The sequence below is a fragment of the Mustelus asterias genome, chromosome 22 (assembly GCF_964213995.1).
Source record: "Mustelus asterias chromosome 22, sMusAst1.hap1.1, whole genome shotgun sequence".
Lineage (NCBI taxonomy): Eukaryota > Metazoa > Chordata > Chondrichthyes > Carcharhiniformes > Triakidae > Mustelus > Mustelus asterias.
In genome coordinates, this window is record NC_135822.1 from 13,669,494 (window position 1) to 13,696,126 (window position 26,633).

A 26,633-nucleotide genomic window follows, 5' to 3' on the forward strand; every position below is an offset into this window, starting at 1 on the left:
AGATGTCTCCTTGAACTGTTGCAGTACCTGTGGTGTAGGAACAACCAAAGTGTTGTTAGGGAGGAAGTTCCAGGATTTTCACCCAGCAACAGTGAAGAAATGGCAATATATTCCCAAGTCAGGATGGTGAGTGACTTGGGGAGGAACTTCCAGGTGGTGGTGTTCCCATGTCTCTGTCGCCCTTGTCCTTCTAGATGGTAGCATTCGTGGGATTGAAAGACGCTGTCCAAGGAGCCTTGGTGAGTTCCTGCAGTGCATCTTTTAAATGGTACACACTGCTGCCACTGTGCATCAGTGGTGGAAGGAGTAAATGTTTGTGGAAGGGGTCGCAATCAAGCAGGCTGCTTTGTCTTGGATGGTGTCGAACTTTTTGAGTGTTGTTGGAGCTGCACTCATCCAGGCAAGTGAAGAGTATTCTATTACACTCCTGACTTGTGCCTTTTTAATTGTGGACAGGCTTTGGCATGTCAGGAGGTGAATTACTTGCTGCAGGATTCCTAGCCTCACTGGCTCTTGCAGCCACAGTATTTATATGGCTAGTCCAATTCAGTTTCTTAATGCAAGGTATCTTTGGACACTAAGGGACAACTTTAGCATGGCCAATCCATTTAACCTGCACATCTTTGGACTGTGGAAGGAAACCGGATGTAGATGGAAAGTGCATGTTATGGAGAACATTGGGTGAGGGCTTAACTGTGATACCAGTTGACAACTAGCCTTCTAATACTCACAGTCCACGTTTATATCAGAAAGACTGGGCATTCAAGTGGGGTACCAGAGAAGGTCCTCACCTTCCCTCACTCCTCCTAAACAGTAACTCAGCAAGAAACAGTGAGCTCCCTGAGTAGCACCTTGCTCAAATTCAAAGCAATCCTCCAATAACAATGTTTGTACCTTGATTAGGAATGTAGTATTGAAAAACACTTTGCAGCATTAAAGGAGGCCACTCAGCTCCTTGCATGTGTACTAACTCTTCTAGAGCTGTCTGATATGTCCTACACTCTTCCCAGGGCCCTTTATTCCCTTTGCTTAGAATGTATATCTTCTTTTCACTTAGAAGGTGCAGTGATCTTTACCTCAATGATTACCTGTGGCAAACCATTCCAGGCTCCAGCAACTGGCTGCATGAAATAATTTATTCTAACTTCTCACTCTCTCTGTGACCACTTTTAATTGAAGATCCCTTGTCAGTGAATCCCTGAGCAGAAGAAATTGTCTTTCCCTATCCAAAACCCTTCATAATTTAAAAAAACCTCTTGCTAAATCTCCTCTGCTCTAATGGAAATAATCTGAGACTCTGCTTATAGAACTGTACTTTCCTATCTGTGGAATGGTTTCAAGAATTCAAACTTTATTTTAACTTGTTTAGATTTTGAGCTGACGTATATGCGGGAAAGTACAGGCAATGCAACTTCAGTGAGGAGCGTACAACTTTAAGTCTGGCCCTATTTCTGTGCCATTTGCTTTCTGTTTTCCTGCACTGAGGAAATGGTCATCTTTCAGTGAGACCTCCTGATTTCAGCTGCCATTTTCAATGGCCTCTTTCATTTTAACAGGCCGCATATCTTTATGTTTTTTTTTCCCAGCTCCAATAAATAACACAGAGGAGCTTTTTGTAAAGAGGGAGCGAGTGACCAGGTTTCACAGCTAAACTTAGTCCGCTCATTGTTCTGCCTCCCAGTCTGTCGCTTTAATAACTTCCCTCGATTTTAGTGGAGGGCCCGGCTGACAGAGGTGGCCTGTCTGGCAGGAATATCCTGTGTTTGTGTGGCTTAGAATGGAGTGCACACAGGGAGTGATCAGATATGGATACAGGCGAGAGAGGCAAGGCCTGTGGCAATTGTGAGAAAGGAGTAGCCGGGGAAAGAGGTAGACAGCTGTGGGCCGCCTCCATTGTGATCCGAGTCTGACAGGAGTGAAATAGATGTGAAAAAGCAGAGAGCACAGTTTTCTCTCCCTCTCCACATTCTCCTGTTTATTTAATTTTTCTTGGCCCTGGGATGTCAGTTTGGCGCAAACTGTTAGCATTAGGATGTACGATCTGGCACCCTAATTGGATGGGCACAGCATCTAAACATCCAGCTGGCAGTACAGCACTTCTGCCCTAAGTTTTGTAATGATCGGCTTAGGTTTTCAAATCTCCCCAGTGCCACACATACCTTACCTCTGTAACCTCCTCGAGCCCTACAAAACTACAAGATCTCGGGAGTCCCCCAATTCCGGCCTCTCACACATCCCTGATTTTCTTCACTTCGTCAGAGGCAAGCAAGCTTTCAGCTGCCTCGGTCCTGAGCTCTAGAATTTCCCCAAACCATGCCGCCCCTCTCTCTCTCTTCTCCTTTACGATGTTCCTTAAAACCTACCTCTTGGCCAAGCTTTTAGTTATAAAACCTAATATTTCCTTATATTACTTGGCATCAAACTTTGACTGCTAATAGTCCTGTGAAACATCTTGAGATGTTATACCACGCTATCTGAATGCAAGTTCTTGTTATGCCGTGCTTTGTACAAAGCTAATAAAAACCCAATTTTTTTTGTGTTGCATGGCTGATCCATTTGAAGTGTGTGGGTCTTTTACATGTTTTAATGTAGCCATGCACATGCAGTAACTTAAAGGAACCAAATTATGAATTTTAACTTTTTTTCATTTAATTCACGGGCTAGCCCAGCATCCCTGATTGCCCTTGAGAAAATGGTGGTGAGCTGCCTTCTTGGCCTGCACAGGATCTTTCAGGTTGCAGACTGAAGTAGCATTGATAGCAAATATACCAGAACATAACTCTGAGCCATATCAATCAGCAAAACATTAGATTCAATTCCCGATTGGTGTTGGGTTAGCTGACCTCAGCAATGGAGGGACTGCAATTATTCAGAACACCTAAACTGGAGAGGGGAGAAAATCCTCTTGGGTTCCTATCCCTGATCATTTTTTAAAATTACCTTGGTCACGCAGACACAAGGAGACATTAAAGCTGTGGCGATGGTGCAGAGAAGAGCCACCAGATCTGGCATTGTGAAATCTAAGTTATGAGGAGCTTTTCAGGTCAACAACTGAGAGGGGAATTCACAAGATATTCAAAATAGTAAAAGGTATAGGAAAGGTAGGTTCACTAACTGACAGATTAGGACAACTTCAAACTGGTGGAAGGCAAGTTGAGGATTGACGCCACAGATTTCCTCATACAAAGATTGATCAACTCTCAAAATGGATCTCTGGGCAGGTTTTATTTTATCTATTCCCAGAAAATAGGCTCTACTCATGGGGCTGGCATTTATTAATTAGCGTGGCAAACATAAAAGGAAAATAAGACTTGTATTTACTTGCATTTTTGTGGCATTACTTGAGGGTTAAATATTGACAATCGCCTATTCTTCATCAAAATCGTACCTGAGAGGGCAGGCGGGGCCTCAGTTTAATATCTCATCTGAAAGACAGCACCTCAGTGCTCTACTGAATATCAGCCAAGATCAGCTCAAATCCGGGACTGGCACTCGAGCCCACAACTTTCTGACTGGGAGGCAAGAGTGCTAACAACTGAGCCACGGCTGACTCTAAACCATCCCTAGTTTCTCTTTGAGAAGGGAGTGGTGGTGAGCTGCCTTCTTAAGTCACTGTATGTTGAAGGTGGATACTCTCACAATGCTGTAAGGTAGGGAGTTTCAGATGTTGCCTCAGTGACACTGAAGGAATGGAACTTCAAGATGGTAAAGTTTCCATGCACCCATTGCCCGGTACTTTTAGAGGTTGCACGGTTGGATGGACTGCCAAAGAAGCCAGGATGCAATGCATCCTTTAGAGAGTTCACACGGGAGGGAATGGATATTTAAGCTAGTGGCTGAGATGTTGATTAAGCAAACACCGATAAATGGAAGGGCTGCCCCTGTATTTGCCCAGGTGTCAGCTTTGCTGTTCATTGTGCATTCTCAGCTATTTTTCATGTGCAATAAATACGTACAATATATCATTGTAAATAGGGCAATCGCTAGAAGTGAGAGGATGTAAGTTTGAAGATAGTGAAAGTAACAGCAGAGTAATCTTCTTAAAAAGTGCTTTCCCGTCCCCTCCTCTCCTAATTCATACTGGGCCCTGGACATCATCTGATATCCATGTTAACATACTTCACATGTGAGCTTAGAATGTTGAAAACAATTTGATCAAAACAGGAAGCGGGAACATCAGAACTAAGTTCAAGTCATGCTCTTCATGTCACTGAGGCAAAATCTGAAACTCTCTACCTTACAGCACTATGGGAGTATCTTCCTTCAATATACAGACCATAGCGACTCAAGAAGGCAGCTCACTACCATTCCCTGTTCCTCACCTAACACATGCCTTTTCCAGTGGTAGGGTTGAGGGTGTGAAAAGAAATGACTGAATCAGGTGCAAGAATGAAAAGTGGCACTGGGAGCATGAGAAGGGAGTGAGGAAAGTTAGAAGAAATTTATTTTGGCAAAGAATTCTTGGAGCATAAAATGCTTTGGCACAAGATTCAGTTGAGGTAGAGACAATCGCATCTTTTATGGAAAAATTCAGTAAATATCTGAAATAGAGGAAGATGCTAACTTATGGGAGGAAGCTTGGAGGATTTGTTTTTGAATTTCTTTGGCAGTAAACTGGCACAGACAGGATGGACCAAATGGCCTTCCACACTGCTGAGAACATCTCCTGAAACAGGGATGTGATTTTTCTCCTTCTCCGCGATGTGGGGGGGGTTTGCGGCAGTGGGAGGTGGCATGCCTCTGACTGGCAGTGGGATCTTATGGTCCCACCGTTCTCAATGGGGTTTCCAGTTGAACACATCTGTCTGTAATGACTTCAACCAGGCCATTGAGGTTGGCCTATTGGAGTATGAACTCCCTGATTGATGGGTCTATCAGGGAGTCTTTGCCTTGTACTGAACCCGGAGTGTCAGTTCCTCTGATACCCCCAGAGGTAGATTGCTAACTGATCGCACTCTGTGTACTGCTGTTGTAAATAAAGGGATCTTGGTGAAAGAACTTCGGCCTCCGCAGACTTATTACACTCTCGCTGCCAGGAAACTGGGGTGCACCGTCGGTGCGACCATAAGATCCCATCGGCATGGACGGCAACAAGATTTCGGCACCTAGCTTATTTTCCTCTCCATAACCCAAGACACTAAGAGAGTATTGAGAGCAAATGACGGAACCCGTCAAGGAGTAAACAAATTCCAAACAGCAATCTCTGCAAAAGGCAATGGTCAAATCTAGAGATTATTGGTGGAATTATCTATTATAGATGATCAATTTTCCCTGTGCAGTTCATTCTTTCACAACTCCCAGTTTAAAATGAAATAAAGAGCAGGTTATTTTTACAATTCAGTCTCTGGCTGAGGCCTCCACTGAAAGCGAACACCAGAGTTACTGTATTTGTTTTTTTGAGCGGCAAAGTGTATCGAGTCTTTTTTTGTGTTTCAAATATTTTGCTGGAAAAAATAATAAAACAAAGGAAATATCAAAGAAGAGTTTATGTTTTCATGAACGCTACTTCATTGCACTGCGTGTTGATCGAATAAAAACTTTTAAACAATTTTGCAGCACTGTATTCCCCAGAGCCTGTTTAATAGCTGTACAGCATGCAAAAGGTCTGAGGGAGGTTACTCATATTTGTACTGTAGAAAATATAGTAGCTGATATATGGCTTCCTACAGCTTTCCTGCTGTTTGGAGATGATGTCATGCACAGATCTATAAGGGAAGTGTTTAGCCTCTCTGCTATTGTGCATTCTAAGGACGCTATTGAATTCAAAAGGTAGCACACTTAGCGACTGACCCACACTCAAACAATTCAGTTCTCAAAAGGGGGCAATGTTTAATTTCCCAGCTCTTTGGAGTTTGTTTCTCCCTGCATGCACCCCCCCCCCCCTCCATTTCCCTTCCAATTTTATCAGTGATTGCGATACAATCATGCTTTATGAGTTACTGCTTAGTTGGTGGATGCAACGGTTGAAATAAATCATTCTGCCTTTAATTTAAATCTTAGTTCCCAGTTTATTCCCTCTCTTTTCTCCCAATTTTCTCTTTCCTGGTCTCCCGTATGTGTTGAGTCATTGCTTTGAGTACATTCCCTCATTTTTACCTGGGGTACATTTCTTCATGTTTGGTTGGGGTACGGTTCCACATTTTTACTTTGCGCACAGCTCTATCTCTTTGCTGGGTTACAATTCTACAGATGTTGGTTACTTTCCTCTGCTTCATGCATTCTTCACTTGTCAGCCTGCACAATCATTTCAGGCAGATTATTTGACTCTCTCTTTCTCTCTCTGGCAGTCATAGAATCCCTACAGTGCACGAGCTGGCCATTTGGCCCAGCAAGCCTGCACTGACAACAATCCCACCCAGCTCTATCCTCGTAAGCCCACATATTTACCCTACTCGTCCCCCTGACTGTAAGGGTCAATTTAGCATGGCCAATCAACCTAACCTGCACATCTTTGGACTGTCGGGGTTTTTAAAGATTTGCCTAAATTGGTTGTCGATTTGCCCCTTGTTCGATTTGTCAATCGTTGACCAATTCAGCATCAATTTTACCAAAATCTTGCTCACTCTATTTGGACTCAGCCAGGTGAAGTTCAGCAAAGGCATTTTGGATGACTTTGCTATTCTTTAGCCCCAGAACTGTGGGAGGAAACCGGAGCACCCGGAGGAAACGCACACAGGCATGGGGTGAATGTGCAAACTCCACACATACAATCACCTGAGGCTGGAACTGAACCCAGGTCCCTGGCACGATGAGGCAACAGTGCTAACCACTGTGCCACCTTGCCGCCTCAGATGTACCGGTCAGGTGGATTAGCCGTGAAAGAGAAAGAGAGGCTATTGTTCCTAAAACCAAAAGGTTCCCTGATAGGGTGTTAACTAAACTGATTTGACTGCCCTGCTTTGTTGTTGTTGGTTGAGGAAAAAGTGCTGGCCAGGACAATGGGAAACTGCTTTTTTCAAATAGAGCCATTGGATCTAACCAGAACAGGCAAACAGAAATTGTTTTCTCACGAAGCCTCTGCCCAGAATTTGCCGAACTTTATCAACCTTTGAAAAGAGAGGAAGTTCAATTCTGTCTCAATATTGAGACATATAACATGGTGCAATTTCAAATAATTTTAAAACATTTTGAAATAGCAATGAAAGCTGGTGACACTTAACAGGCCAGCTTCTTTACCACCTCCACTGTCCCCAGAACCAGATTGAGAATGGAACAAATAGGAACCGTAGTAAGCCATTCAGCACCTTGAACCTGTTCTGCCATTCAATAAGATCAAGACTGATCTTATTGTGGCCTTAATTCCACTTTCTTGCCTTCACCCCATAAATCCTGGCTTCTATGTCAATCAAAAATATGTCCAAGTCAGCCTTGAACATACGCAATGACCCAGTCTCCACTTGTTCGGGAAGAGAATTCCAAACATTGATAACCCCGAGGGAAGAAATTCCTCCTCACCCCTGTCAGAAATAGGGGACTGCTTATTTTGAAACTGTGCTCCCAAGTTCTAGATTCCCCTATAAGGGGATACATTCTTTCAGCATCTGTCCTGAGAGGACCCCTCAGATTCTTGTGTTTCAATAAGATCACCTCATTCTTCTGAACTGCAATGAGTATTGGCCTAACCTGCTGAATCCTTTCGCATAAGGAAAACCCCTCATTCCCAGGAATCAGCCTAGTGAACCTTCTCTGAACTGATTCCAATGCAAGTACGACTCTCCTTGAGTAAAGTGACCAAAACTGTACTCTTAGGTATGGTCTCTCCAATGTCCTGTACAGCTGTAACAAAACTTCCCTAATTTTATACTCCATTCCTCTTGCAAGAAAGGCCAACATTCCATCACTCACCACCTGCATGATGACTCTGTGATTCAAATACAAGGACTCCCAGATCCTGCTGTACAACAGCATTCTGTAATCTCCCTCCATTTAAATAATATTCTGTTTTTCTAATCTCCCTGCCAAAGTGGACAACCTCACATTTTTCCTCATTATAGTCCATTGCCCAAATTTTTACCCACTCATTTAACCTATGTATATCCTTTTGCAGACACTTTATAATCTCCTCACAGCTTGCTTTCATAACTATCTTTGCATCATCAGCAGATTTGACTTCATGCAGTGACCCGTTCAGTCAAGTCAGTAATAAAGATTGTAAATAGTTGGGACCCAGCACTGATCCCTGTGGTATTCCACTTTCCTGTCTGCCCTCCCAAAAAACCTTGACTCCCTCGTCAATCAAAAATCTGTCCAACTCAGCCTTGAATATATTCATCCTGAAAATGACCCATTTATTCTGGCTCTTTGTTTCCTGTTAGTTAGCCAGTCCTCTATCCATATCAATATATCACTCCAGGGCCAAAAGCTCTTGTGTAGTAATCTTTTATATGGCACCTTATCAAATGCATTTTGGAAATCCTAATACATGACACCTACTCGTTCCCCTTTATTCACCTTGATTGCTACATCCTAAAGGACTCTAATATATTTGTCAAATGCGATTCCCTTTCACAAAACCATGTTGACTCCTGATTGTGTTATGATTTTCTAAATGTCTGGCTACTTTAATAATGTATTTTCCCACAGATAGGTGTGAGGTAACTGGCCTACTGTTTCCTGCTTTCTGTCTTCCTTCTTTCTTGAACAGGCTTTCTAATCCGCTGGAATATATCCAGATGCTAGGAATTTGGAAGATTACAATCAATAAAATCACCATCTCTGCAGTTACTTTTTTTAAGACCTTAGGGCTATCTGGTCCAGGGAACTTGTCAGTCTTAAGTGCCATTAGTATTCCCATTGCCTTTTCTCTTGCGATAGTGATTTTTTAAAAGATTCTCCCTTTGGCTTCATGATTATATATTATTCTTGAGATGGTTTATGTGTCCTCTACTGTGAAGAAGGATACAAAATATTTGTCAAAGTCCCTACTATTTCCTCTTTTCCCATTATTAAGTTCCCGCAAGGGAGACAGTGGCGCAGTGGTATTGTCGCCGGACTAGTAATCCAGAGACCCAGGATAATCCTTTGAGGACTCGGGTTCGAATCCCACCACGACAGATGGTGAAATTTGAATTCAATAAAAACAAATCTGGAATTAAAAGTCTAATGACAACCATGAAACCACTGTCAATTGTCGTAAAAACCCATCTGATTCATTAATGTCCTTTAGGAAAGGAAATCTGTTGTCCTTACCTGGTCTGGCCAATATGGACTCCAGATCTACAGCAATGTGGTTGACTCTTAAATGCTCTCAGGGATGTGCAATAAAAGCTGGCCCAGCCAGTGACACTCATATCGCATGAACAAATAAAAAAAAGTTGCATCCTTTAAGGGACCAATGCTCATTCAAGCTACTCTTTTCCTTTTCATATACTTGTGGAAGCCTCTCCTGTCTATTTTTATATTCTTTCTGTATTTTCTCTTATATTCCAATTTCTTTCTCTTTTTATAGTCATCCTTTGCTGGTTTCTAAAAAATTCCGAATCTTCTGGCCTACCACTAATCTTCACAGCAACGTTTAATTTGATATCACCTTTAACTTCCCTAGTTAGCTATAGATGGTGCATCTTATGTGGAGTATTTCTTCCTCAATGAAATATACTTTTGTTGAGACTTATGAAGTATCTCCTTTAATTGTCTACCACTGCTTTATTACCGTCTTACCTTTTAACCTATTCACCCAGTCTGCTTCAGCCAACTCTGTCTTCATACAATTATAATTGCCTTTATTTAAGTTTCAGATACTAGCTGTGGATCCATGTTTTTCACTATCAAACTGAATGTGAAATTCGATCATGTTTTGATCATTCTTGCCTGGAAGATCCTTCACCATGAGGTTTTTAATTACTCTTGTCTCATTACACATTACCAAGTCCAAAATAGCCTAAATCCTGGTGGTTTCCAGAACATATTGTTCTAAGAAACTGTCTTGAATACACTCTATGAACTCATCCTCCAAGCTACCTTTGCCACTTTGATTTATTCAGCGGCTGTGAAGATTATTGTAGTACCTTTGCAACATCTTTCATCAACGTCAGAAACTTTTTGGATGGGGATTTTCCAGCCACGCGCACCCCAAGACAGGAAATTCCCACCCAAGGTCAATGGACTTTTGAACGGTCTGCCAAATTTTCTGTCCTGCCTGCTATGATTCCCACGATGTGCAGGATAGGAAAATTCCGCCCTTTGTCCATCTAGCCAGACTGACCTAAACATCATACCATTGCAGCATCCAATTGGTTCATCAGTGATTCCAATGTCTTTGCCTTCATTGCTGTATCTGGACATTTATTTTACATATGAATTGCTCTCTGTGTAAAGAAGAACTTGCTGATATCAGCACTTTTTCTAATTTAAGCCACCATCCCTTATTCTACCCTTGCTATTTAAATTGATTTAATGAATTCACTTTTACCATAGCATTTACAATCCTGTTCATTTCTTAAGCATCTCAGACATCCCCTCCCAAGGCTGAAGAGCCCAAAGTTTCAATGTTTCTTTGTAACACAGACAGAGATGAGCTCCATGGCTGTTCTCTGCACATCCTCCAGAGCTGAACATCTCCCTTGTGCTTTGGTGACTAGATTGAGCTCAGGATGTGGCCTGACCAGAACCCTGTATCGTTTGAGCAGTGGCATGGCAGGGTGCAGGGTGAGTTCACCCGAGAATCCATTCTGTTACTCCCCATTTGTTTTTAACATCCTTATCTTTGTACTAATCCTATTTATTTTTAAAAAAACAGCCTATTACAGTAAAATGTGGCTCTCTCCATTCAGCTTGTACATTGTTATCTTAATTTCCACTTGCTTTATTTTGGAAGTAAGTCAAGAAGTGACTGCTCATTGCAGCCCTGTATTTGATGATGGATGCGTCTGTGCCCGCCTTAAGATTATAAACAAGTGAAGTGAGTAATCTGAACGAAACAGGACTCTTGACAAGGGAAGAATGTGACTTTTAAATGTTCAGTGGCACAGCCTTGAATTCATTTGGTTTTGTTGTTGTTGCTCCTTCAAAGATGGAATCATCCCCAATGTGTTTCTAAAATGAAATCAAAGTAGTTTGTCTCATTTGTGGTAGCAGTCAGAACAAAATATCCTTTTCTCAGCTAGGATCGAGAGAGGGCAAATTCAATAAAGCATCCCCCTCCTGTTTCCTATCCAGTGATTTAGCTTTCCCCTGAGTAAAATGTCTGTGGGCTTAAGTCAAATTGTGAGACTCGAGTATTCAACCTTGACTTCGTTGCTGTGGGGATTCTGCACTTTTAGAGACTTGTCAAAGTCTCAATCACTTTTGCACTTGTGTGGTATTGGGCAAGGCTCAAAACCTACCCACCTGCGATAGCTATCGACCAAAACAAGGTAATCCTTTCCCTTCCACTTCAAAGAAATTGACATATAGTCGTTCCTGCGGTTTTCTTGTGTTTGACCACAGAACGAAAAGAGACCTTGGTTGGACCATTTTTCATTCCGAGACACATTTCACTACTTTCACAGGCTCTTCAATATCTTTAACTACCTTTGGATGCTGATAGTAACTTTGTCCTACTCTTTCACGTGGACTATCCACGTGTGCTGTTGACGAGTTTCCGCTAATAATCTCTCTCTATATCTTGGTGGAACAAAGGCTTTTCAACCCCATACAAAACAGTCTTGATCTATACCCAGTTCATTTCTTCATTCCTGCAATTTCTCATCATCACACTCTTTATGCCAGCATTCATGACATAATTGAGTACTTGACTGAGCACCAAATCCTTTCCAGTTTCTTCACTATTTTTTTCTGGCAGACACCAGCATGTCATTTGTGTATATAAAGTAATTCACTCATAACTCAGTGGCTAGGAATGAAACAGTCTTCGTGGGAAATCTCAAAAGAATGTCTGCATTTGTATGATTGCTGGACTGAACAATATTTAATATTGCACTGATGGGCAATCAAAGTCAACACCCATCTCTGCAGCCATGCTGCCGCCATGGATGGTACTCCCTTTTCGACCAGGTATGATCATAGGAGCTTGGTAGTCAGTTAACAAAGTGAACTTTTTTTTATTTATTAGTGTCACAAGTAGGCTTACATTAACACTGCAATGAAGTTACTGTGAAAATCCCCTGGCCGCCACACTCCGGCGCCTGTTAGGGTGCCTTCATCGGCTGGGGTATTGAGTTTAAAAATTGGCAAGTCATGTTGACGCTTTATAGAACCTTAGTGAGGCCGCACTTGGAATATAGTGTTCAATTCTGGTCGCCACACTACCAGAAGGATGTGGAGGCTTTGGAGAGGGTACAGAAAGGATTTACCAGGATGTTTCCTGGTATGGAGGGCATTAGCTATGAGGAGAGGTTGGAAAAACTTGGTTTGTTCTCACTGGAGCGACGGAGGGTGAGGGGAGACCTGATAGAAGTCTACAAGATTATGAAATGGAATGGACAGAGTGGATAGTCAGAAGCTTTTTCCCAGGGTGGAAGAGTCAATTACTAGGGAGCATAGGTTTAAGGTGCGAGGGGCAAGTTTTATAAGAGATGTACGAGGCAGATTTTTTACACAGAGAGTGGTGGGTGCCTGGAACTTGTTGCCGGGGGAGGTAGTGGAAGCGGATACGGTAGTGACTTTTAAGGGGCGTCTTGACAAGTACATGAATGAGTTGGGAATAGAGGGATATGGTCCCCGGAAGCGCAGGGGGTTTTAGTTAAGTCGGGCAGCATGGTCGGTGAAGGCTTGGAGGGCCGAAGGGCCTGTTCCTGTGCTGTAATTTTCTTTGTTCTTTGTTCTTTATTACATTGTGCTCTTTTTCTGTCTTACGGCTAATTAATGTCATCTAAGAAGCAGTACACTCATTCCAACCCACTTAGTATCTGATCTATGAAGCTCTGGAACACACAGCATCAGTGGACACCCAAAATGGTAACCGTGCCTACTAGTATAACCCTTTGTGTGTATGAATGGTAATCAGTTTGTTGCTCCTGTCAGTTAATTCTAATTGCAAATAAGCTTTTAACAAATCTATCTGCTGAACCACTTTCCATTGGCTGAATTAGAAAACGAATCTTTACTAGTAGGCGGTAAGTATCACCTTATCTACAGTTTGCTTCTAATCATCACAAATCCAAACAGATCTGTACTTTGTGAACCACCACAAATGGGTGCGACTCATTTCCTGTTCTTCACCTTTTGAATTGCCTCTGTTCTTTCTAATCTATCCAGTTCTTTACTTCCTGCTTCCAACTATGCATAAGGCACTGGCCTAACTTTGCAAAATGTCAGCTATACATTGTCCTTTATCTTGACTTTGGCATTGTGATGCCTCATTTGTCATTTGGTCCTCTTTGCTCAAAGACCACTTTGTTTTCTCTTAGTACTTTTTCAATGTCAGATGTGCTCTCACTGATCCCTACTGTAAATAACTCAGCCCAGTTTAACAGTATTTTCTTAAGGCAATTCCTTCCCATTAGGGAGACTTTATTCCCTCCTACTGCTACAATTGGCAAGTAAAAGGATGCATCATCATGTTCCATTCTCACACTAACTTCATCTAAGAATGGAACTGTTATTGAAATAACTAGTCAGTTTCACACCAGTTTTGCATAAGGGAATGTGTCTTGAGGATTTCTTGTTCTCGCTTTCTGAGATAGCAGACACTGTAGCAGCAGTATCAATGATAAAAGAAGGCTGCAAATCTTTGACATCGTTTTTACTGTGGGCGCTGGAATTACATCTTCTGTTAATGCTATGTTAATTACATTGTTAAAATACACAGATGAAGGGTATTATTTAATTAAGAGCACTTGTAAAGAGGGACATGCCCCTTTAAGAGGCTGTCAATTTGGTTAATTTATTTTGATACATCATTCTGGTCAAGCTTACAGGTTCTCAAAAGAGTTTGAAGAGGGACAAGTGCCCCTTTAAGGCCCTATCAATGCTGTGATAACCCCAAAAGGTGTATGGAGAATCACTGATCTCCTTGTGGGGCTCATTGAGTACGAGTTCCCCTGGTTACAGGCAATGGCCCGCCTAGCTGGAACTCATTACCCGATCCTTTTTATAAGCAGGCCCAGGACTGGGCGTGCTGAACAGTAATCCTAAGCAGGGACTGGTGTATGTATACCACGGTAGTGGTTTTACTTTGCATTCTGAAATAAGACCATAAGACATAGGAGCAGAATTAGGCCACTCGGCCCATTGAGGCTGCTCTGCCAGTCAATCATGGCTGATTTTTTTTTCTCAACCCCATTCTCCTGCCTTTTCCCATAACTCCTGATTCCCTTATTAATCAAAAACCGATCTATCTCTGTCTTAAAGACACTCAATGACCTGGCCTCCACAGCCTTCTGCGGCAAAGAGTTCCACAGATTCATCACTCTCTGGCTGAAGAAATTCCTCCTCATCTCTGTTTTAAAGGATCGTCCCTTTAGCCTGAGGTTGTGTCCTCTGGTTCTAGTTTTTCCTACTAGTCGAAACAAGTTCTCCACATCCACTCTATTCAGGCCTCGCAATATCCTGTAAGTTTCAATAAGATTCCCCCCCTCATCTTTCTAAACTCCAACGAGTACAGACCCAGAGTCCTCAACCGTTCCTCATACAACAATCTCTTCATTCCAGGGATCATTCTTGTGAACCTCCTCTGGGCCCTTTCCAAGGCCAGCACATCCTTCATTAGATATGGGGCCCAAAACTGCTCACAATGCTCCAAATGGGGTCTGACCAGAGCCTTGTACAGCCTCAGAAGTACAACCCGGCTCTTGTATTCTAGCCCTCTCGACATGAATGCTAACATTGCATTTGCCTTCCTAACTGCCAACTTAACCTGCATGTTAACCTTAAGAGAATCTTAAGCAATGACTCCCAAGTACCTTTGTGTTTCTGATTTCCTAAGTATTTTCCTATTTAGAAAATAGTCTCTGCTTCCATTCCTCCTTCCAAAGTGCATAACCTCACACTTTTCCACATTGTATTCCATCTGCCACTTCTTTGCCCACTCTGCTAACCTGTCCAAGTCCTTCTGCAGCCCCCCTGCTTCCTCAATACTACCTGTCCTTCTACATCTCTTTGTATCATCTGCAAACTTAGCAACAGTGCCTTCAGTTCCTTCCTCCAAATCGTTAATGTATGTTGTGAAAAGTTGTGGTCCCAGCACTGACCCTGAGGCACACCACTAGTCACCGGCTGCCAACCTGAAAAAGACCCCTTCATCCCCACTCTCTGCCTTCTGCCAGTCAGCCAATCCTCTATCCATGCCAGGATCTTATTCTTAACACCATGGGCACTTAACTTATTTAACAGTCTCCTTTGCGGCACCTTGTCAAAGGCCTTCTGGAAATCTAAATAAATCACGTCCACTGGTTCTCCTTTATCTCACTTCCTCCTCAAAGAACTCGAACAGATTTGTCAGACATGACCGCCCCTTGACAAAGCCTTGCTGACTCAGTCCTTCCAAGTACTCTGCGATCTCATCCTTAATAATGGACTCTAAAATCTTGCTAATGACCAAAGTCAGGCTAACTGGCCTATAATTTCCCGTCTGCTGCCTCCTTCCCTTCTTAAACAGTAGTGTTACATTCGCTACTTTCCAGTCCTCTGGTACCCTCCCTGCCTCCAGTGATTCCTGAAAGATCACCACCAATGCCTCCACAATTTTCTCAGCGATCTCTTTTAGAACCCTGAGGTGTAGTCCATCCAGTCCAGGTGATCTTTCCACCTTCAGACCTTTCAGTTTCCCCAGAACCTTCTCCTTAGTGTTGGCCACTACACTCATCTGTGCCCCCTGACTCTCCTGGAGCTCTGGCTTCCCACTGGTGTCTTCCACCATGAAGACTGATGCAAAGTAACCATTCAGTTCCTCTGCCTTGCTTTGTTTCCTATTATTAATTCTCCAGCCTCATTTTCCAGTGATCCAATGGCTAATTTTGCCTCTTTTATGTATTGAAAAAAACTCTTCCTATCTTCTTTTATATTACTAGCTAGCTTACACTCATATTTCATCTTCTCCCCCTTATTTTTTAGTTGTCCTCTGCTCGCTCTTAAAGGCTTCCCAATCCTCTGGCTTCCCACTAATCCTTGCCAGGATTAGAATATTATTAAGAATATAGTAATAAACTATGTTCCTTTCCAATTGGTCTTCCTGAAACATTACACATTTAATTTGTTAATCCATTGATTAGCCCACCTACTTACTGCTGTGCTCTAATATGTAAAGAGAGCCTGACCCAAAATATTACTTTAATTTAGCTTAAGTTTCCTTTAAAGTTTTGTTTTTATTACAGTACTTCTTTAAGAAGTTGCTAATTAGCTTATTTCTTTCACTTTTGTACTCAAACGATTATGGAGAGGGACAGATGGAACTGTGGGTGGTAAGGCTGATATATGTATTGTTGTATTTTGTAAATAAACCTATTATCAAAGAAAGGGATTTGTGTCTAGTTTCATACTTCACCATCTGGCTTTGAATCCATTTAATATCTTGAGCCCTTTTACTCTCATCTTTCTTGTGCTGTCTTTCTTGCTCGCTGATTGAGTACAGCTCTTGATCTTCCTGCTTAATATCAACTTCTGTTTCCAGATCTATCTCTGTGCATTTGAGGATTTCCAGACTCCTGAACAAGCTTTAGATCTATCATAACTTTAACCTGGTATATGGTTGCGACCTGAAGTTTTACCATGACCTGAAAAATTACTGTTTCCTCGACCCATGCCTACCATCTGGTCATGACTGACTTCTCCACAGGCATAGCACTTTGAGTCTAAACAGGGGCATTTAAATGGTGGTGGCAATGGGAGCATCTAAATTTCCGACTCTGAGACCAGAGGCTTGGCTGCTGTGGCCCAGATCTCGCTGAAATCCAGTGGACCTCCCCTGCTCGCTCAGGGTTAAGAGCCCCTTTGCAATTTCCAATCATCTTCTTCTGCCTTTTCCATGGCTGTGGCCTCATTGCATATTCCATAGTACTGGGATCTGGCGGGCAACGCTGGTTTGACACTACCTCAAAAGCATCTGGCCCTGCCATGATGAGGAAAATCATCTACTTTATCCTCAGCTCCTATTTTATTCACTTTCAGCCATAACCTTCATCACGATTTTAACAGTTTTCTTTGTTAGGATTGAATTTTCTGCATTTTCCCCAAATATATCTTGAGTGCCATTTTTATCAATTGCATACTATGCAAGCTCTGTGCATCTGAACACAATATACACACAGAATAATCTTTTAAATTGCTCCATATTCTTCAAGTTCAATGTTAGGAGTTCCAAAAATAGGCCAGAATGCTCTTCAGTCCTTAATTTCTCCAATGAAACGTAAGAGAAAATTCCATCCCAGCTTCTGTTGTGTTTCACTGAATAAGACTAACACGTGCTTAGCTGCTGGCAGCCATTATTGTACTAACTTTATTTACACCTCCCCAACAGAGAGGGCAATAAAACAAAATGCTCAGATCTTCCAATACACTGCAGTCCTTGGCGGTTCTATTTAGGAAGCATCTATCAATTAGGTTTTGTTTATGTGAAAAGAGACAGTGAGTGAATTTGACAAGCACAAAATCAACCCAATGTGCTGCAAAAAACGCAAACTTAATTTAGAGAGGAGAAAACTATTTCCTTCAGAGGCAGGGCTTGAACACAAAAATCGAGGCTGACACTCCAGTGCGGTGCTGAAGGAACGTTGCGCTGTCAGAGGTGTAACTTTCAGATGCGGCATTAAACCAAAGTCCCACCTGCCTTCCCAAGTGGACATAAAAGACTCCATGGCACTATTTTGAAGAAAAGCAGAGGAGTTATCCCCAGTATCATGGCCAATATTTATCCCCAAATCAACATCACAAGAAACAGATTATCTGGTTGTTGTCACACAGCTGTTTGGGGAAATCTGCTGAGGGCAAATTAGTTGTTGAGTTTCTATATTACAACGGTGACTACATTTCAAAGAAGGTAGCTGCAAAACACTTAGAGATAGCCAGTGGTTGCAAAAAGCGCTATATAAATGCAAGTCTTTTTTTAAGGGTAGAAAAGATTGTGCACAAAGGGATTTAGGGTTAAATAATACAGATACCATTGCTGAAAATATGGCAGCGATAGATAGACTAAATGGCCTATTTCTATAGGAACACTGGAATTTGAAGCAGAAGTAGGCATTTCACCCTTTCAAGCCTGCTCCGCCATTCAATCAGATCATGGCTGATCTCTTCCTGGTCTAAAATCCACCTCTTTACTAGTTCCCCATGTTCCTTTAACCCATTTTTAAAATCAGAAATATATCTATCTTCTTCTTGAACCCATTTAATAATTCAGACTCCACTGCGCTATGGAGCAGCGAGTTCCACAAATTCGTCACCCTCTGCAAGAAGTAGTTCCTCACCTCAGTTTTAAGTCTACCATCTCTCAACCTATACCTGTGACCTCATGTTCTAGATTGCCCCATAAGGGGAAACATCTGTGTTTTGTATATAAATAAAAGTGTAATGATAATATGGTATCTTATCAAAACTCTTGAAGCATTTTGCACAAAAAATAACTTCATAGGTTAGAGTGAAAGAAACCAAATCCCTCCCATCGCATTCTACCATATCTTTTGGTAGATATGGTATATACAGTGGCACAGTGGTTAACACTGCTGCCTCACAGCGCCAGGGACCCGGGTTCGATTCCGGCCTTGGGTCACTGTCTGTGTGGAGTCTGCACATTCTCCCTGTATCTGCGTGAGTGCTTCAGTTTCCTCCGACACTCCCAAGATGTGCGGGTTAGGTTGATTGGCCATGCTAAATTGACCATAGTGTCAGGGGGATTAACAAAGAACAAAGAAAATTACAGCACAGGAACAGGCCTTCAGCCCGTCAACCCTGCACCGACCATGCTGCCCGACTGAACTGAAACCCCCTAAAAGAACAAAGAAAAGTAGAATAAATATGTGGGGTTACGGGAATAGGGCCTGGGTGAGATTGTGGTCAATGCAGACTTGATGGGCTGAATGTCCTCCTTCTGCACTGTAGGGATTCTATAATGTCAAATGTACAAATGACTTTTAATGAGAGCTACATTTACAAGTAGTGTAGAATGTTTGTCTCATCTATACAATTGCAGTGACTTCCACTGGAGGGCAGGGATCTACCAGATTCTTTCACAATGTTCTTTTCACACAATGAGTAATAGAAGTCTGAAATACTTTCCACCAAAGGCTGTGAATATTGGGGCCAACTGAAAATTTTAAAAACTGAGGTCAATAGATCTTTGTTGATTAAGAGTATCACGAGATATGGAGAAAAAGTGGGTAAACAGATCAGCCACAATCTCATTGAATGACGGAGCAAGTTCGAGAGGTTGTATTGTTTATTCTCATTCCCTTGTCTAGATGACCTACATTGAAACTTTCTTGTCCTGCCATACCCGACGAGGGCAGCCACTATACCGTGCTTTCGTTTGCCCTTCCTCAAAGTATGAAACCTGCAATTTAGGTTGTGATTTTTTTTTACAGATGGCTGCTATGGAGACCATGACCGAAAAGTTAGAGAGTTTTGGCACACTGAAACTGGACACTATGGGCGCTCTGCAACCCCCTCCCCATCACTCCTTCAACTTCCGATCACCGCCATCCACGCTGTCTGATGCCATCCTCCGCAAAGGAAAGGAACGTTACACATGCAGGTTAGAGACAAGCTGCAGCCACAGTTATATCCTGTGGTTAACCCTTCAACAGCAAATAAGCAAAATCCATGATATTTATCTGCACTTGACTGTATTTATCTTTGGCATATTGCTGAACATATTATATAGAATTACATACAATGTGTGACACAGAAACAGGCCATTTGGCCAATAGGTCCATGCTGGCATTTGTGCTCCTCATGCACCACCATCCATATCATGTCATTATCTTCCTCTTAAATATCCTCCATGCTATTTTCCTTAATTACTCCATGTGGTAATGGATTCCACATTTTAACCACTTTCTGAGTAAATACGTTTCTCCTATTTCCCACTAAGATTAAAGCAAATACAGCGTTTGCTGGAATCTGACAAAGATTCATCTAGATGTGAAATGTTGGCTCTATTCTCTCCCCACAGACGCTGTCAGACTTGCTGAGATCTTCCAGCTTTTTCTGTTTTTAGAATAAAATCATAGAATCCTACAGTGCAGAAGGAGGCCATTCAGCCCATCAAGTCTGCACCGACCACAATCCCACCCAGGCCCGATCCCCATAACCCCATGCAGTTACCCTAGCCAGTCCCCCTGATACTAAGGGGCAATTTAGCATGGGTATTCCACCTAACCCGCACATCTTTGGACTGTGGGAGGAAACTGGAGCACCCGGAGGAAACCTACGCAGACATGGGGAGAATGTGCAAACTCCACACTGACAGTGACCCAAGCCGGGAATCGAACCCGGGTCCCTGGCACTGTGAGGCAGCAGCGCTGACCACTGTACCACTGTGCTGCCCTTTTGTCTCCTGTTTCCCTATTGGATTTATTAGTGACCACCTTATATTCATGGTCCCTAGTTTTAGTCTTCACTACAAATGGAAACATTTTCTTGACTTACGCCCTACCAAATCCCTTCAAAATACTAAGGAACCCAATCAGGAGTAATTAAATTGTTGTGCACACTTTGGATAACATACTTTAGCACATACTTTCACTCAACTGTAAGCAACATCATGTGAAATCTGTTCTTTAGGGGGATCTGCTACTAATTTTAAAGGCATCTATAAATTGAAATAATGCCCTGTGATGTCAGCCATGAATGTAACTGCGATTTATTCCATTGTCCACTGACATGTTTCCCCTCATGGGGCAAACTGTGAGATCATTTGTTTTAAACCAGTGAATTCTCGTATCAAAATCACAGTTAGATATATTTAATGTGAACACGTGGTTAATAATATCACAAAATGATCTCAATCAAACAGCTCTTCCATAAAGCTGGGGTCTCCAAGATGTAGTATGCATTGATGTTTCAGATCTGTGCCATAGATCCTTGAGGCTTCATGTGAAATTTATTCCCCATTGTCTCCATTGATCTGCATTTATGACAAGTTTATTTATTATTATCACAAGCAGGCTTACATTAACACTGCAATGAAGTTACTGTGAAAATCCCCTAGTCGCCACACTCTGGCGCCTGTTCAGGTACACTGAGGGAGAATTCAGCATGGCCGGTACAGCTAACCAGCAAATCTTTTGGACTGTGGGAAGAAACCAGAGCGCCCGGAGGAAACCCAGGCAGACATGGCGAGAACGTGCAGATTCCGCACAGACAGTGAGCCAAGCCGGGAATCAAACCCGGGTCCCTGGCGCTCTGAGGCAGCAGTGCTAATCACTGTGCCACCGCGCCGCCCCAAGTTGCTGCTACTCACAGATCTGGTTGAAAATCTCCAGTCAGGTTTTTGCCCTGCCAAGGCGCTCAAATGGTCCTACTCAAAGTCACAACTGACTCACCCTGTGACTGTGACAAAGGTGCACTATCCCTCCTCATTATGCTACCATTGACCATCTTTTTCTTCCGCCCATTTCTCCAATGCCACTCTTCCATTTTTCAGATCAGTCGCGTAGGTTGATTCTTACCTATTCAGTCATAGCTGGAGCATTTCCAGCAATTGCTTGTTCTTCCAGCTTCAGCACCTACACCTCTGGAATTCTCCCAAATATCTGCCTCCTCCGCTTCCTCATTGATGTAATGCCTCCTGTTGACGTGCAGTCTGGCTTCCCTTGTACACTGGCAACATCCAGCTCCAGCTCTTTGCCACCTCTCTTGACCCTTCCACTGCAACTGTATTAGCAAACGCAGTCAGTCTTGGATCAGCCACAGATTCTTCCAGTTAAAATTGAGAACTCAAGCCTTCGCCATAAAATACAAGCATTTTCACCGCCTACTCCATATCCTTCCTAGGCTTTAGAAAAAAACTGAAGCTACCTGTAAACCTTACCGAATCAAAAAATGATGAACTTGTAATAAGGCCCTCTGCCAGGTTAAAGAAATGTCAGCACTTACCACCTTCACTCCAATTACTGACTTCAATCATCTCAAGTAGAGTGTTTGATTCACAGCATCAGGGGTGTATCCCATACGTGGAATAAGTCAGCCACTGGTGCCTTCGGGGTTCATAAATTATACAGAAATTTCTAGAATTGCTTGGCCAGTGATGCTGGTAAATTGCATTTCCCCCTTCAGGTACTGTGGGAAGATCTTCCCGAGATCAGCGAATCTTACTCGGCATCTCAGAACACACACAGGGGAGCAGCCATATAGGTAAGGATGCAAAGATTTGACAGTTCAGTGCTATTTGGGTATCTTTTTGATACACTTCTCTCTGGTGCATCTCTTCTCCTCAGCCTTCTGTCTCTAACTGACAGTGAACTAATTGTGTCCTTTTAATAATATAACAAATTATGAAAATGTTATACCTTTATATGTATAAATGTATTGTGTATAATGTGCACATCACACTTTGTGGAATCATACTTTTAGAAAGATTTGTGCCAGAGTGAGAAAGAGAGCCAGCTATTATATGCTGAGCTTTTCAGAACTGCAGCCAGAAATTTAAAATAAACTAAAATTGCCATCAGCTGTGGCATGCAGCTACAGTTCCCCTGTATTTACCTTACCTGTTTCGACTACTTCCCTAAGGGTAAACATTTGAGCAATACATTTAAAGGGACAGGTGTGAGTTAAGTACTGTTCCGGGTTAACAGCTAAACATTGCAATTGCAGCAATCCCATGGAAGATCGGCTTAAAATGTGGAAGTGAGCTCCTCCTGATGGTTGCATAAGCAAATACATTACCCAATGTGAAAATGAGCCATTTGGACGAAGAATTTTCCAAGTGTGGCCCCTGGGCAGTGATGAGTCTTGCAAGTCTCAGCTTTAGACAGTGGTCTAACGTAACAATTAGTCTCAGTACTACTGGGTTATGGAGAAGTGGAATACAGGGTTCCGGTGCTGAGATGTTAACCCATGAACTTTCTTTTGGAAAATACACATGAGCAGGCACTGAGTAAGAATAGGATGGCGCATCAATAGCAATGGGGCTGAGAGCAGCTTCAGGAAACAGTCATTAAAAGAATGAAACTATGGTACATTTCTTACGTGTTTAGATGTGTTGACATTAAAACAATTGCGAAGGGCCTAATACAATTGAATGTCTTTCAAAAGCTGTGCGGAGTGTTCGGTATCCATAATTTCTATAGCATCTTTCACAATGGTTGAGCATTCCAAATTGTTTCACAGCCAATGAGGCACATTTTGAAATATAGTCACTGCCATAATGTAGAAAACCCAGCAACCAATTTGCACACAGCAAGGTCCCACAAATGGCAATGTGATAATGACCTGTAAGTTAATGATGTAAGATAAATTATTAAAATTGACCACGACACTCTTCTTCGATTAGCAGCATGGGATATTTTACATACATCTGAGTGAACAGACAAGACAGTGGTTAGCTTCTCATCCAAAACACTGTACCCCTTACAGTGCAGCACTCCCTCAGTCTAGTACAACTAGGGGCTGGAGTGCCAGCTGAGATTATGGGCTCAAGGCTCTAGAATGGGGCTTGAGCCCACAATTTACAGACTGAGAGGGAAAAATGCAATCCACTTACCATGGTTGATGGCTTAAGGTTAATTCCATAAGTGAAAGGTTGGAGAAACATAGCTGGTTTATTTATTAGTCACAAGTAGGCTTACATTAACATTACAATGAAGTTACTGTGAAAATCCCCTAGTTGCCACACTCTGGTGCCTGTTCGGTACACTGTGGGAGAATTCAGCATGGCTAGTTCACCTAACCTGCACATCTTTGGACTGTGGGAGGAAGCCATAGCACCCGGGGCAAATCCACACAGACACAGGGAGAACGTGCAGTCTCCGCACAGACAGTGACCGAAGCCGGGAATCGAACCCAGATGCTATGAGGCAGCAGTGATAACCACTGTGCCACCGTACTGGTGTCATTTGGAGTATTTTTTGTATGATAAAAGGTGCTGAGAGCCCCCACCCCCTTTAAGGACACTAAAGACCAAACATTGAAAAGAAAAAATTGTATAACAAAAGCAAAGAGTTTTTTTCTCTCTAGGGTCTGATTAAGACCTGAGGGTATAACTACATTAACCTTTACCATGCTGGTCATGGCACTCATGCTAACCAGATGTCACTTTGTTTATTTCCCAGGGTACAGGGGAATGTGCTCACAGCAGTTTAAGGAGCCAGTGGGGACAAGCAAATCAGGCAAAGCTCACACTTGCCATTCATTTAAACTGATGCAAAGCGCTCTCATTTATTTGATTCTAAAAACAAATTAGAACTCAACGCAATTTAAATCTCCCCAGCCAGAAATATCAAAAATGTGGAGATGCCTTCACTACTGTACCCTTAAATGGAAAATGAGAGTCTAGTTTATTCTCTCCTCTTTATTGGAGCACTCTCTGTCTGGGGGTGGGGGGGGGGGGGGGGGGGGGGGGGGGGGGTGGGAGGAAGGGGGGGCGCGGGAAGGTGGGCAGACAAATGGAATTGCACTGAGCAAGAAGGTAACTTGGGTGGTGCAGTTTATTTCGATCTGCTGGCTGGCTGGACCATCCCAATTACAAGAAGCTCACTGGCTAACTTGGAAATTGTTGGGTTAAGGAATAACTGGAGCTGGTAGCATCTTTATCCTTCCCCTCACCCCATTCACCCTCTCACATCGTCTCACTCCCATCTCCAAAATGGGAAAAAAAGAGTTCATGACATTGTATAATCAGGTTCCTTCCCCCACCTCTCCCCCACCCCCAATTAACTGTGCCAGTCAGGAGGAATGCATGAGGGCAAGTGTAACAGACATTTTCTCCCATTCCTAATCTACTGGATCTGTCCTCAGAAGCTGCAACTAGCAGATGAAGGAATTTTAAAAATGCACAGAAATAAGATTGATTCTGTTTAAATCTTTGCTGATTGTAGACATCACTTTCTCGCTCCCTGTTTGCCGTCTATGTTACAGATTGAAAATCCCCTAAGGATGATGTTTTAACTTTGTCAGCTTTTTTTTTTGTTCTCTCTCTCTTTCTCGATGATTAGGTAATTTAGAAACCATTTACCCTAACAAATGACTGCGATCATTTTCCCTGCAACTTTTCAAGTTGACTTGGAGGTAAATATGCAGCACATTGGATAGCAAACCGGGGCTTTGTTTTAAACCCTTCACGGTTCACAGTGCAGAGCACTTCACTCACACAGTGATTATCAGATTGTGCAAGGAGATTGTCTGATGAACAGTGACCGCTTGAAAACCCCAGTTTAAGAGCAAATGATCCGGGCACTGCACTGATGACCAGCCGGTTCAGATGAAGTAACTTTCAGTCCCTGGTGCACTAAACAAAACACTCGGCTTTCTCGCCATCTGACAATTGCCTTTGACCCATGCTGCACCAAGGTCTTAAATTAGCATTAGGCATTTTTAGGCTGAACATAAAAGGATTCATCTGATTAAAACTTTTGATGCCCAGCAATTTTCCCAGCACAATTAGCCGCGCAAAGTGGAACTCTGCTGTTTGTACAGCAAGGTAAAATTGTGGTATATCAATTCTATCAATAAACCCCTGGGAACAGCTCGTAGACTGCTGCTGTGTGTTCTATTCACCATGTGTTAACTCTTCAGAGTCCTTTTCTTGTTTCCTTTTGCTCCAATTCTCCTCACACCTTGTTGGTTGGTTGGTTGCTGGGCGGAAGAGGAAAATGACAGTTCCGAAGGCTGCAGCTCCAGTACTTTACCACAATTGCCAGACTCAGAGTCTGAGCCCAGTCAACAAGCATCAGTCGGCTATTTGTATTTGGGAGCATCGTAATAGATCCCAACAACATCATCCATATTCCTGTGGAAATGGCTAGTAAATTATTGGGAATGGGATTCTTGGCTTTTTTTTCTCCCTCCCACACCCACCCCTCTGGCTTTCAGTTGATGACACTTTTTCCTCTAAGTCAAAGGTTTTGAGTTCAAACACCACGCCTGGGGCCAATGGACCTTTGCATACCCCCCCACCCCACACCCCCCCAGTCCGCTACAATTCCCATGGCGGGCAGGATGGGAGAATTCCGGCCCAAGAGTTGCAGCTACATAATGTAGCCATCTGATTTGATTTTTGATTTGATTTATTATTATCACATGTATCAGTATACAGTGAAAAGTATTGTTTCTTGTGCGCTATACAGACAAAGCATACTGTTCATAGAGAAGGAAACGAGAGATTGCAGAATGTAGTGTTACAGTCATAGTTAGGGTGGAGAGAAAGATCAGCTTAGTGTGAGGTAGGTCCATTCAAAAGTCTGATGGCAGCAGGGAAGAAGCTGTTCTTGAGTCAGTTGGTATGTGACTTCAGACTTTTGTATCTTTTTCCCAATGGAAGAAGGTGGAAGAGAGTATGTCCAGGCTGTGTAGTATGCTCAGTATAGAGAGATTGCTGCATTGTAGGATCAGACATTTGTCTGCTCCCTTGAGTTAACTGGAAGTTAATCAAAATTATTTGATTTTTTAACTCTTAAATCCATAATTTGCATGTTATTTACATTGCTTAATCTAAATTATTGGCTAATTCAGTCTTTTAGCACTTTAAAGAACATGCAAATGATTGGGTGTGGACCCTCTATCCTGACTAGCAACACCAACAATTTACATTTATGTAGCAC

The 26,633-nt window shown here is 42.6% G+C and overlaps 1 protein-coding gene across 1 annotated transcript in view; it reads left to right on the forward strand.

The window, feature by feature from the left end:
* Positions 1-26,633, forward strand: part of prdm16 (PR domain containing 16) — a 90,657-nt gene that overhangs the window by 26,765 nt on the left and 37,259 nt on the right. Inside the window, 3 exon segments of the mRNA XM_078238520.1 lie at positions 4,849-4,869; positions 19,455-19,624; positions 22,150-22,227. Of these exon segments, the coding sequence (XP_078094646.1) occupies positions 4,849-4,869; positions 19,455-19,624; positions 22,150-22,227 (269 nt within the window).